The sequence below is a fragment of the Heloderma suspectum genome, chromosome 7 (assembly GCF_057233095.1).
Source record: "Heloderma suspectum isolate Gila_16-S chromosome 7, 16-S_ref, whole genome shotgun sequence".
Lineage (NCBI taxonomy): Eukaryota > Metazoa > Chordata > Lepidosauria > Squamata > Helodermatidae > Heloderma > Heloderma suspectum.
This window is the reverse complement of record NC_139464.1, coordinates 70,402,861-70,416,499: the sequence shown is the minus strand read 5'-3', so window position 1 is coordinate 70,416,499 and position 13,639 is coordinate 70,402,861. Positions and strand designations below refer to the sequence as shown.

Sequence of the window (13,639 nt, the reverse complement as noted above, 5' to 3'; positions counted from 1 at the left end):
GGGTTCAAAGTAGTTTCTTGAATTGGGGTTCAGACCCCACTTCTGCCTTATATTCAATCTTTTGGGCAGGTTACACGTCCTTTGCCCCTTCATGGATCACTGCCTTGTTGTGGCGAAGGGGCTTGCGTAACTCAGTGAAGCCATAAGCTATGCCGTGCAGGGCCACCCAAGACGGACAGGTCATGGCAGAGAGTTCTGACAAAATGTGGTCCACTGGAGAAGGAAATGGCAACCCACTCCAGTATTCTTGCCAAGAAAACCCCATGGAACGTATCACAAGGCTAAAAGAGATGACGCCGGAAGATGAGCCCCTCAGGTCGGAAGGTGTCCAATATGCTACTGGGGAAGAGCAGAGGGTATTTCCAAGTAGCGCCAGAAAGAGTGAAGCGGCTGGGCCAAACCCGAAAGGACACTCAGCTGTGGATGTGTCTGGCGGTGAAAAGAAAATCCGATGCTGTAAAGAACAATATTGTTTAGGAACCTGGAATGTCAGATCAATGAATCAAGGTAAGCTGGAGGTGGTCAAACATGAGATGGCAAGATTGAACATCGACATCTTGGGAATCAGCGAACTAAAATGGACAGGCATGGGCGAATTTAATTCAGGTGACCATCATATCTACTATTGTGGGCAAGAATCCCTTAGAAGAAATGGAGTAGCACTCATAGTCAACAAAAGGGTGGGAAAAGCAGTACTGGGGTACAATCTTAAAAATGATAGAATGATCTCAGTACGAATCCAAGGCAAACCATTCAACATCACAGTAATTCAAATCTATGCCCCAACCACTGAGGCCGAAGAAGCTGAGGTTGATCGGTTCTATGAAGACCTACAACACCTTCTAGAACTAACACCAAAAAAAGATGTCCTCTTCATCATAGGGGATTAGAATGCTAAAGTAGGAAGTCAAGAAATCACCGGGATAACAGGCAGGCATGGCCTTGGTGTACAAAATGAAGCAGGACAGAAGCTAATAGAGTTTTGCCAAGAGAACATGCTGATCATAGCAAACACTCTTTTCCAACAGCACAAGAGGCGACTCTACACATGGACGTCACCAGATGGTCAATATCGAAATCAGATTGATTATGTCCTTTGCAGCCAAAGATGGAGAAGCTCCATACAGTCAGTAAAAACAAGACCTGGAGCTGACTGTGGCTCAGATCATGAGCTGCTTCTTGCAAAATTTCGGCTGAAATTGAAGAACGTCAGGAAAACCACTAAACCGTTCAGGTATGACCTAAATCATATCCCTGATGAATATACAGTGGAGGTGAGGAATAGATTTCAGGGATTAGACCTGATAGACAGAGTGCCTGAGGAACTATGTACGGAGGTCCGTAACATTGTTCAGGAGGCAGCAACAAAATCCTTCCCAAAGAAAAAGAAATGCAAGAAAGCAAAGTGGCTGTCTGATGAGGCTTTACAAATAGCTCACGAAAGAAGGGAAGCGAAAAGCAAGGGAGAAAGGGGAAGATATACCCAACTGAATGCAGAGTTCCAGAGAATAGCAAGGAGAGACAAGAAGGCCTTCTTAAATGAACAATGCAAAGATATCGAGGAAAACAACAGAATGGGAAAGACTAGAGATCTCTTCAAGAAAATTGGAGATCTCAAGGGAACGTTTTATACAAAGACGGGCACGATAAAGGACAAAGAAGGCAGGGACCTAACAGAAGCAGATGAGATTAAGAAGAGGTGGCAAGAATACACAGAAGAACTATACAGGAAAGATCTGAATGTCCCTGATAGCCATGATAGTGCGGTCACTGAACTTGAGCCGGACATCCTAGAGAGTGAAGTCAAGTGGGCCTTAGGAAGCATTAGTAACAACAAAGCTAGCGGAGATGACAGTATTCCAGCCGAGCTATTTAAAATCCTAAAAGATGATGCTGTTAAAGTGCTGCATTCAATATGCCAACAAATCTGGAACACTCAACAGTGGCCACAAGACTGGAAAAGGTCAGTTTACATTCCAATTCCAAAGAAGGGCAACGCCAAAGACTGTTCAAACTACCGCACAATTGCGCTCATTTCACATGCCAGCAAGGTGATGCTCAAAATCCTACAAGCTAGGCTTCAGCAGTATGCGAACCGAGAACTACCGGAAGTACAAGCTGGGTTTAGAAGAAGCAGAGGAACTAGAGATCAAATCGCCAACATTCGCTGCATCATGGAGAAAGCAAGAGAATTCCAGAAAAACGTCTATTTCTGCTTCATTGACTACGCTAAAGCCTTTGATTGTGTGGATCACAACAAACTATGGCAAATTCTTAAAGTGATGGGAGTACCAGACCACCTTACCTGTCTCCTGAGAAACCTGTACGAGGGTCAAGAAGCAACAGTAAGAACCAGACATGGAACAACCGATTGGTTCAAAATTGGGAAAGGAGTACGACAAGGCTGCATATTGTCACCCTGCTTATTTAACTTATATGCAGAGTACATCATGAGAAATGCCGGGTTGGATGAATCAGAGGTCGGAATTAAGATTGCCGGGAGAATTATCAACAACCTCCGATATGCAGACGATACCACTCTAATGGCAGAAAGCGAAGAGGATCTCAAGAGCCTCTTGTTGAGGGTGAAAGAGGGGAGTGCAAAAGCTGGTTTGAAACTCAACATTAAAAAAACTAAGATCATGTCATCTGGCCCTATCAATTCCTGGCATATAGAAGGGGAAGAAATGGAAGCAGTGACAGATTTTACTTTCTTGGGCTCCAAGATCACCACAGACGGTGACTGTAGCCATGAAATTAAAAGACGCTTGCTCCTTGGGAGGAAAGCTATGGCAAACCTAGACAGCATAGTAAGAAGCAGAGACATCACCTTGCCGACAAAGGTCCGTCTAATCAAAGCTATGGTTTTCCCAGTAGTAATGTATGGCTGTGAGAGCTGGACTATAAGGAAGGCTGAGCGCCGAAGAATTGATGCTTTCGAACTGTGGTGCTGGAGAAGACTCTTACGAGTCCCCTGGACTGCAAGGAGGTCAAATCAGTCCATCCTAAAGGAAATCAACCCTGAGTGCTCATTGGAAGGACAGATACTGAAGCTGAAGCTCCAATATTTTGGCCGCCTAATGCGAAGAGAAAACTCCCTGGAAAAGACCCTGATGCTGGGAAAGACTGAAGGCAAAAGGAGAAGGGGACGGCAGAGGATGAGATGGCTAGATAGCATCACGGATGCAATGAATATGAACTTGAGCACGCTCCGGGAGAGAGCGCAGGACAGGAAGGCCTGGCGTGCTATGGTCCATGGGGTCACGAAGAGTCGGACACGACTGAACGACTGAACAACAACAACACGTCCTTTGTGACTGGTCACACCTCCCATGGCAGCCATTTTGTGGTGGTGCCCAGTTCAGTTTCTCAAATTGTCAGATGTGCCCGCAGGCCCAGAAAGGTTGCCTACACCTCTTCTAGTTTAATGAGAATCGCATTAAACCAGAACAATCCTGTCCGTGTTTACTCAGAAGTAAGTCCCACTAAGTCTAGCGGGTCTAAGAGGTAACTGTGTGGGACTGGAGCCTTACTTCTGTTACGCACGCTTGGGAGAGTAGGAATTAAAAAAGTAATCCAGGACCCCCCAAAACGTACCAGTTAGCTTGCTCTCCACTGCAATCTTGGACAATTTCTGTTATTTCATCATCACAACTATTTTCTAAAAAAGCATAATGGTATTTAACGTTAATATCGATGGGGAAAAACCTGTTTAAACAGTTGCTAACGGCAGTGATTTCTCACTATTGCACACGCTGAAATTCCCAACCCGGAAGCGGCCTGCAGGCGCGCCCGCTCGCCTGCCACTTTCAAACGGCTGGCCAGAAAGTCGACGTCGGGGCGGAAACGGGCCTCCCTTCCCCGGCTCAGCGCTGGCAGCGGGCGGCACAGAGAGAGGAGCGGCTTTGGCTGCAGCCGAATTCTGAGAGCGCGGGTGGGAAAATGGCCCAGCGCAGCGGGCCGCCTTTCGAGCTCCGGGGGTTGTTGCTGCCGCTGAAAAAAGAAGAGGAGGCGGCCTCTGAGGACGACGACGACGACGACCACCACCCTGAGCCTGTGGACGTCGTCTCCGAGGACTGGGCCGAGATGCCGCCCCGACCCGCCCGCCGGGCAGGTAAGGACTGGAGCCGCGCGTCGCGCCCCGACCTCTTTGGGACTACTCTGCCGCCGCTTGCTCGGCTTGGCGCACGTACTTGGGAGGAAGCGAGGGGCACAATCCAACGTAATTCCTGCTTAGAGTAGATCCATTGAAATGAATGGGGCAAGTTAGTCATGACTACCTGAAGCTCCATGCATTTAATGGGCCTACTCTAAGTAGGGCTTACCTTGGATTTCACCAACGTAAGGAGGTCGAGGAGGCTCGCTCAGCCTCAGGAGCTGTGCGGCGAGGTTATCTGATGGGCGGCGCTCACCGCCCCCCGCCCGCCGTTGAGTCCCTAATAAGGGACTCTGGCACAAATTGTTGTTGTTGTTCAGTCGTGTCCGACTCTTCGTGACCCCATGGACCATAGCACGCCAGGCCTTCCTGTCCTGCGCTCTCTCCCGGAGCGTGCTCAAGTCCATATTCATTGCATCGGTGATGCTATCCAGCCATCTCATCCTCTGCCGTCCCCTTCTCCTTTTGCCTTCAGTCTTTCCCAGCATCAGAGTCTTTTCCAGGGAGTTTTCTCTTCACATTAGGTGGCCAAAATATTTCAGCTTCAGCTTCAGTATCTGTCCTTCCAATGAGCAGTCAGGCTTGATTTCCTTTAGGATTGACTGACTGGACCTCCTTGAAGTCCAGGGACTCGTAAGAGTCTTCTACAGCACCACAATTCGAAAGCATCAATTCTTCGGCGCTCAGCCTTCCTTATAGTCCAGCTCTCACAGCCATACGTTACTACTGGGAAAACCATAGCTTTGATTAGACAGACCTTTGTCGGCAAGGTGATGTCTCTGCTTCTTACTATGCTGTCTAGGTTTGCCATAGCTTTCCTCCCAAGGAGCAAGCGTCTTTTAATTTCATGGCTACAGTCACCGTCTGCGGTGATCCTGGAGCCCAAGAAAGTAAAATCTGTCACTGCTTCCATTTCTTTCTCTTCTATATGCCAGGAAGTGATGGGGCCAGATGCCATGATCTTAGTTTTTTTAATGTTGAGTTTCAAACCAGCTTTTGTACTCTCTACTTTCACCCTCAACAAGAGGCTCTTGAGATCTTCTTTGCTTTCTGCCATTAGGGTGGTATCGTCTGCATATCGGAGGTTGTTGATAATTCTCCCAGCAGTCTTAATTCTGACCTCTGATTCATCCAACCCAGCATTTCTCATGATGTACTCTGCATATAAGTTAAATAAGCAGGGGGACAATATGCAGCCTTGTCGTACTCCTTTCCCAATTTTGAACCACTCGGTTGTTCCATGTCTGGTTGTTACTGTTGCTTCTTGACCCTCGTACAGGTTTCTCAGGAGACAGGTAAGGTGGTCTGGTACTCCCATCACTTTAAGAATTTGCCACAGTTTGTTGTGATCCACACAATCAAAGGCTTTAGCGTAGTCAATGAAGCAGAAATAGACGTTTTTCTGGAATTCTCTTGCTTTCTCCTTGATGCAGCGAATGTTGGCGATTTGATCTCTAGTTCCTCTGCCTCTTCGAAACCCAGCTTGTACTTCCGGTAGTTCTCGGTTCGCATACTGCTGAAGCCTAGCTTGTAGGATTTTGAGCATCACCTTGCTGGCATGTGAAATGAGCACAATTGTGCGGTAGTTTGAACAGTCTTTGGCGTTGCCCTTCTTTGGAATTGGAATGTAAACTGACCTTTTCCAGTCTTGCGGCCATTGTTGAGTGTTCCAAATTTGTTGGCATATTGAATGCAGCACTTTAACAGCCTCATCTTCTAGGATTTTAAATAGCTCAGCTGGAAGACTGTCATCTCCGCTAGCTTTGTTGTTACTAATGCTTCCTAAGGCCCACTTGACTTCACTCTCTAGGATGTCTGGCTCAAGTTCAGTGAGCACACCATCATGGCTATCAGGGACATTCAGATCTTTCCTGTATAGTTCTTCTGTGTATTCTTTCCACCTCTTCTTAATCTCATCTGCTTCTGTGAGGTCCCTGCCTTGTTTGTCCTTTATCATGCCCGTCTTTGCACAAAACGTTCCCTTGAGATCTCCGATTTTCTTGAAGAGATCTCTAGTCTTTCCCATTCTATTGTTGTCCTCTATTTCTTTGCATTGTTCATTTAAGAAGGCCTTCTTGTCTCTCCTTGCTATTCTCTGGAAATCTGCATTCAGTTGGATATATCTTCCCCTTTCTCCCTTGCTTTTCACTTCCCTTCTTTCCTCAGCTGCTTGTAAAGCCTCCTCAGACAGCCACTTTGCTTTCTTGCATTTCTTTTTCTTTGGGATGGATTTCGTTGCTGCCTCCTGAACAATGTTACGGACCTCCGTCCATAGTTCCTCAGGCACTCTGTCTATCAGGTCTAATCCCTGAAATCTATTCCTCACCTCCGCTGTATATTCATAAGGGATATGATTTAGATCATACCTGAATGGTTTAGTGGTTTTCCCTACGTTCTTCAATTTAAGCCGAAATTTTGGACCCTCCCACTCATGTTCCCTAGCAACTGGTATGCAGAAGCATACTTCTCTTTATTTTTCATTTATTTAAACAATAAAAACAAGCATTTATTTATGAGTATTTATAAATGGCTTACTTATAAAGATTTCAAAGTGATGTACACAATTCATAGAAACATAAAAATAATGATCAATACATAGAATATATCCTATCTACATAAGATTTTAAACCATTTACAGAACTTAAAGGACAGTTTTAAAACATCTTGCTTTAATTTTATTCATTGTTCTAAAAGATAAATGTTCAGTTTTCTCAAAGATCAGAATTTCCCCAAATTTCTTCCAGTTTTTCCATGCAGGGAGGAGGGTGGGGGAGGAACAGGACAGAGAAATGTGTTTTTTCTTCTCCCAGTTTTTATTCTCCTCCTCCCAGGCATGCACATCTCTAGTTTACTTAGGGTGCAATCCTGTTGGGATAGTTGGCTGCTTCTGAACTCTGAGGCGGCCAAATATCCAATGCAGGGCGGTCGGCGCATGGAGGGGATCCTCTTCTCTTGCTCTCTGGCCACCCTGCATTTGCAGCTAGACAGCCGATTTTGGCTGTTTAGTTGGGGACCTCAGAGCAGGGCAGGGGGAGGATAGATGATGCATAGGAAATGTCGTAATGATGCTTCTGCGGTCTCCTCCTCTCCCCACCCCTGGGAACCCCCCGCCCTTTTCACCTGCTCCACATTGCAGTTACAAGTGTGGATACAGGGAAGAACTGTGCTGCCTACGAGGTGGCGGGGGAGGGGAGCGCGGTTTCTGGCAACTGAAAAATCCTATGGCCGTCTAGACACTGTCTAGCAGCCATAGGATTGCTCTCCACGAAGAATAAAAATTGCTTCTCTCAATTTGTTGTTTTTAAATGTTTGTTAAAATGTCTACGATTTGTGATTAAGGGTGCAGTGTTTAGACAGAATAAGCCCTACAACTCCCAGCGGTGGGATGCTGGGAGTTGTAAGACTTATTTCTGTCTGAACATGTACAGGATTGCACCCTAAGCTACAGTTATGATCTCAAGCTTTTAAAATAAAAAGTTAAAATGTCATTTGTTATAAAATCCATCCATTTGAATATTGTGCTGACATTTCCCCTTCTAAATAATTTCAGTTATAATACAGGAGGAAAAATCTGGAAAAAAGTACGAAGTGGTTGGACGGTTTCCTTTGATTGGTCCTTGGTGGAAAGTTAATGTTAAAGTTAAACAGGCTGGGTCAAAGTACTATGTGCAGGGATATCCATCTTACTTTCTACAGACTGATTTAGGAAAAAATCAAATTGCAGTTATTTCACTCTTCTTTAAAGAATGCAATGTTCCAGGACATTTTGCAGATACATTTTTAAAGTGGCTTCCCAAAGATTCTTCTCTAACTTTTTTACATCTTGAAGAAAAACTAGAACAGTTTAAGGAGTCAAAACTTGAGGAAAAACAAATATCTACAAACACCCAAAGACAAATATCTGAAGATACCAAAGATTTTGACATTTTTCATTATGTCAAGAAGTCATGTAAGTATAAATATATTATGTATGACTTGTTTATTATGGTTGTGGCTAATTCATTGATAGTTTATTTATATATAAATCAGAATTGAACTTAAAACCAGGTTTTCATACGTTATACCAATGGCAGTGATGACAAGTCTTGTAACATGTTGAAGGGGGTGGATTTTTTATGTTAAGGAAGGGTGTAATCCTAAGAACCAATAGCTACAAATTGGCTATTACCAGTTTAGGTAGATAAAAGAATTGCTTTTTATCAATCATGGTGTATAATTCTGGAATAATCTTGTCCAGATAATCAGCGGGGGAAACAATGCAGTATGCAATCTTGCCCCCATGCATGCCAGTCACGTGACCGAGATTATCCTAATTACCCATGCTGCATCTCGGGTTACTGTGTTGTCCGAACCTGGCATGTGGCCAGGGCGTAATGACTTTTCATCCACACTACAACCCCTGTTGCAAGCCATGGGTTGTAGGGTGGGTGAAAAGTCACTACGCCTGCACCACACGGTGGGTTTGAACAACTTGGCAACCTGTGGTGTGAGTAATTAGGGTAATCCTGGTCGTGCAACTGGCACACACGGGGGCAACAACTGATGCTGCATTGTTTTCCCCACTGATCATCTGAAGCCAGTGTCTGTAACAGTAGAAGGAACAGGAAACTAGGTTTATGGTAGGGTTGGATAAACATATTAAGAATACTGTGAGGGAGCTACGTTTTGGAATAACAGCAAAAACCTGATTAAATTGCTTAAAGGTGTCTTTTGTTCTCAGATATTCAGGCACTAAGAGCAGAGTGCTTCTGAGCACATTGTACAGAGTTTTTTTCTCCTCTTTCACTACACCTACATGCTATGCAGTTGAGATACAGAGCACCCTTTAATGGAAATGTAAAGGCAGCATCTTTGGATACACTTGAACAGCAGAACCATTCTAAGCTGGCTATTCCTTATACTCAAAACATACTCAAAAAAAAAGAAAATAAAAGGTAAAGGTGTCCCCAACCAGTCGTGTCCAACTCTAGGGTGTGGTGCTCATCTCCATTTCTAAGCCGAAGATCCAGCGCTGTCTGAAGACGCTTCTGTGGTCATGTGGCTGGCATGACTGAACACTGAGGTGCACAGAACGCTGTTACCTTTCCTGCCGAGACGGTACCTATTTATCTACTTGCAATTTCTTGCTTTCGAACTGCTGGGTTGGCAGGAGCTGGGACTGAAGACGGGAGCTCACTCCGTCACGCAGCACTCGGGTCTCAAACTGCTGTCCCGCTGACCTTCCGGTCTGCAATTCAGCGTCTTAACCACTAAGCCACCGCGGCCCCTTTACAATGGAAATGTAAAGGCAGCATCTTTGGATACACTTGAACAGCAGAACCATTCTAAGCTGGCTATTCCTTATACTCAAAACATACTAGGTACACTCAAATAATTAGTGAAACTGTGTTAATATTTAGTCTTGAATTGCCAGAAACACAGCTCTATCACTGGCTGGTTGAGTGACATTAATTCTGATTCCTTGTGCTGTCATTGGCCAAGGTCAGACATAACATGTCTAGCTTATTAAGCCAAGATATTTACAAGCCTAGTGCCTATGTGCTCTGTTCTCGTGCTGCCCCTTCCCTTCTCAATGCACTGCAGTTGAAGACTTCCTAGATTAATTAATCATAGTTTTCCATTATGTCTGAACTGAGAAACTGTTGTTACCAGGTTTGGAACAAAACATGAACTGAAACTACAGTTTGAAGTTAGTTTCAGATCCTGGTTTGTTCTAGACCTGGTAACCACATTTTCTCTGTTCGGATAAAATAGGGAAAAATGGTTAATCTAGGAGGAAAGGGGCAGAACGAGGATGGAGTGTGCCTGAGAATCATGTTTATCTTGGCTTAATAACTGAAGAGGCTACATCTGAACTGGTCTCTATCTTGTATTTACAAACAATGGGTGAAAATGTTCTAGCTCAATTATGAGCGGAAGCACCTAGGAATACTTTTTTTTAAAGCAGTTACTGCTGTTTCTGTCATGTAAACTCTCATACAGTAGGAACAGATGAAAAATATCCAGTGAATGGAGTTTGGTTTTCAGTGTAACTTGCTTATTTATTTATTTATTTATTTATTTAACAATGTCACTGGAATTATATAAACAATTTGTCTTTGGGACATCACCTCCAAGTCATACAGCAAGTACTTGATGGATAATTTGGAAGAATGGGAAGTGTACAGTTGCCATAAGAACATAAGAAGAGCCATGCTGGATCAAGCCAAGGGTCCATCTAGTCCAGCATTCTGTTCACACAGTGGCCAACCAGCTGTCGACCAGGAACCCACAAACAGGACATGATTGCAACAGCATCCTCCCACCCATGTTCCCCAGCAGCTGGTGTACCTAGGCTCACTGCCTCTGGTACTGGAGGTAGCACATAGCCATCAAGACTAGTAGCCATTGATCGCCTTTTCCTCCAGAAATTTGTCTGACCCCCTTTTAAAGCCATCCAAATTGGTCGCCATCGCTACATCCTGTCGTGGCGAATTCCATAGTTTAACTATGTGCTATGTGAAGAAGTATTTTCTTTAATCTGTCCTGAATCTCCCACCAAGCAGCTTCATAGGATGACCCCAGGTTTTAATATTTTGAGAGAGGGAGAAAAATGTCTCCCTCCCTATCCACATTCCCCACATCTTGCATAATTTTGTACACCTCTATCATGTCTCCCCTTACCCTCCTTTTTTCCAAGCTAAACAATCCCAGCTGTTGTAACCTTCCCCCATAGGGGAGATACTCCAGCCCTTTGATCATTTTAGTTGCCCTTTTCTGTCCTTTGTATATTATATTTTCCAACAGTGCAACAAGGTTCCCACCAAAATATATATGTTGCTTTTGTAGAACTGGCTGCAGTTTTTGACTCGTTTGACAGAAATAGGCTTTGGCATAAATCAGCTGATACTAATATTGACAAGTGTCTTCTATTCTTGTTTCAAGAACTCCATAGTAACATGTCTGGCAGAGGAAGAGTAGGGATAACTGGCTCTTTCATGGTCAATATTCTTACCAATTGGGTGTGTGTGTATAAAGCAAGGGTTTCCTCTAGCACTTTAACTTCTGTCTTAATGCCATAGTTAGACACTATTTGTTTCAGATTTTTCCCCACATTCAGCTGGTTCATATAAGTTTTCTGTTCTTTTATATGCTGATAGCATGATCCTATATCCATATAAGCCTAAAGAGGATTTTATTCAATCTCAGTGAATAATGAAAAGAGGACAGAGTACAAATAAACTATTAAAAAACCAAAGTGGTGTTCTTTAGAAAGAAGCCCCTCAAATCTCATTGGTCAATAGGTGACCATCCAACTGATCACTGTTGGGTCTTGGAGGAAGCAATCCTATGGCTCATAGACAACATCTGAGGGGCCATGGAATAGTTTAGGTTCCCAGCACCAAGGTCGGAGACAGCACTCCGATTGCAGAGGGGGACTTGGGGATCCGACACATCCCCTCCCCCTCACAGCCAGTGCGGAAAGAATGCACCAGCTGCCCTCCAAGGTTGGGAACTCTACCTCAGAGAGGGAGGAAAAGGGGGCATTTTGGTGGGTGGGGAGGAGATTTGAGAGGCAGGATATGAGCTCTCCTGAGCTTCCTTCCTTCCACCTTTAAACACCTTTGCTAGACAAGCAAAAAAGCACATCTAGTGAAAAATGCAGGGTGGGAGGATGGAGAGGCAAAGATCGTCTCTGCCACTCCTTCCATCCTGCTTAGGATGACTAAGCCTCCAAGTTCAGAGACTTACAATCATTGATAGGATTGGGTCCTAAGTATCTAGGGGTATATTTAACAAGGTTCTTTCTTGAAAGGATCAGAAATAAGAAAGCCCGCAGGCACCATACTAAAATTTTACCGCACTGAAGCTGGCTTTTTGATTGATCCAGCTTTAAAAACTTGACTTTTTCAAAGTAAATTTGTAACACAGATTCTTTATAGAGCAGAAGTACGGGAATGGTATGGTCGCAATTTTTTTTTTTCTAAAGAGGCTATTAGTTTTGCCTCCTGACATTCCAGCAGCTTTGATTTGAGCAGAAGTCAGACTCCCTGCAGGTGGTGCTCATGTACATAATGCCACGCTCAACAATGGGGGGAAATGGAAAGGTATGCTAGATAACCATCTGTGTTACAAAATTGTAAAGGCTGAGTCATCAAATGCCATAAGTTATTTCTGCTCTGTTCCAATAGACCTTCAAGTCCTTCCTCAAGCTGATGCTTGACTTCAAGGCTGGATATTTGATAAAAACATCCAGCTTGACAGGGAAATTATTTTAAATTCAAAATGTTCTAGCTAGAATAGGAAATTTTAGAATGATCATAATAGAACCTCCTATCTGGGTACTGATATTTTCCCCAAGCTTAGACAAGCTTTTACAGTTATTTGCTTTCTAACAACGTCAGCTATGATGATTGATACCATTTGATACTATTGGCCCAAATAATTCGTATTTGTGGAGTTTCTGAGCTGGAATGCCTTCCGCATTATGTCGTTCTGCTTTTTATACTCCAAACCACATTCTAAATTTCTTGGTGCTTTTTTAGCCCACCTACAGTCGAGACTTGTTTCAGAAAAGTTATTTATTCTCTGATACAGAAGCTTATATGACCCATATGGTTTCTCTTTACATCTTGGTAGCCTTGAGAATCTGAACAAAACCAATTTTAGAACTAGACATTAACCGTCATAACGATGTGTTAATTTGAAGAACTCATTGCTATATTTGGTAATCATGCTGTCCATTGTTTCTAAGTTTTAATTTTCAGGTTTCAGGTTTGTAATTTCTGGGACATTGTATTTTTGAAATTAATTTTTATTTCTTGGAAAGTTGTGATGGCCCTTGGCTGAAAGCAGTATGGTACTTTATTAACAGTATTTATATGCTGCCCCGTAACAAGATTCTCTGAGCAGCCTAAAATAACAATAAAAGCATTAAAATGCATTTATAAACTGTAACATAATATAATGCAGCATAACATTTAATGTATGGCTGGAAGGAAGGAAGCCTTTGCATCCAAACCATGAGTTTGGGATTGGGATGTTTGGAAGTATTTTTAGTAACTGTACGTAAGACATCTGTAGCCACGCTTTAAAAAATAAACTGACAATAAACCTCAAGGCTTGCATTCTGTAAATAGTTTTGTTTTCTGTTTTTGTTTTTTCTTGGTGGTTCTATAGCTACAGGGAAAGCTGTACTAGTAGCACTGGCCTTTCCTATTATACTGGAATACTTGCCAATGCTTCTGCCACGCAATTTTTCTAGATGCATAGAATGGTTGGGCTGGAAGGAAGATGCTATGTTGACCAAACTGGATACAATCTTAAAGGAAGAGCCATGGAAACTTGGATTCAGCACAGTAAGAAAATAAATGTTACGTTGTTTCATTTAATAATGGGACTCCGTTTTTTTTCCTTTTAACTACTTATAATTCCAGTTGAATGGATATTAGACTTCTAAGAATTTGTTACATTTGACTCCAACACAGCTCAGTAATATGGTCT

At 43.4% G+C, this 13,639-nt stretch overlaps 1 protein-coding gene across 5 annotated transcripts in view; it reads left to right on the top strand.

Annotated features, from left to right (window-relative positions):
- Positions 1 to 3,871: 3,871 nt before the first annotated feature.
- The window catches only part of HELB (DNA helicase B), a 32,215-nt gene continuing 22,447 nt past the window's right edge, over positions 3,872 to 13,639 (top strand). For 3 of the 5 annotated variants that reach the window (XM_084810567.1, XM_084810569.1, XM_084810566.1), the window contains exons 1-3: positions 3,872 to 4,114; positions 7,707 to 8,105; positions 13,316 to 13,494. In XM_084810567.1, coding sequence (XP_084666693.1) covers positions 3,943 to 4,114; positions 7,707 to 8,105; positions 13,316 to 13,494 — 750 coding nt within the window. In that variant the 5' untranslated portion in view covers positions 3,872 to 3,942. Of the gene's footprint in view, positions 4,115 to 7,706; positions 8,106 to 9,175; positions 9,254 to 13,315; positions 13,495 to 13,639 lie in introns of those variants that run through there. The other 2 variants (XM_084810570.1, XM_084810571.1) reach the window with 2 other exon arrangements.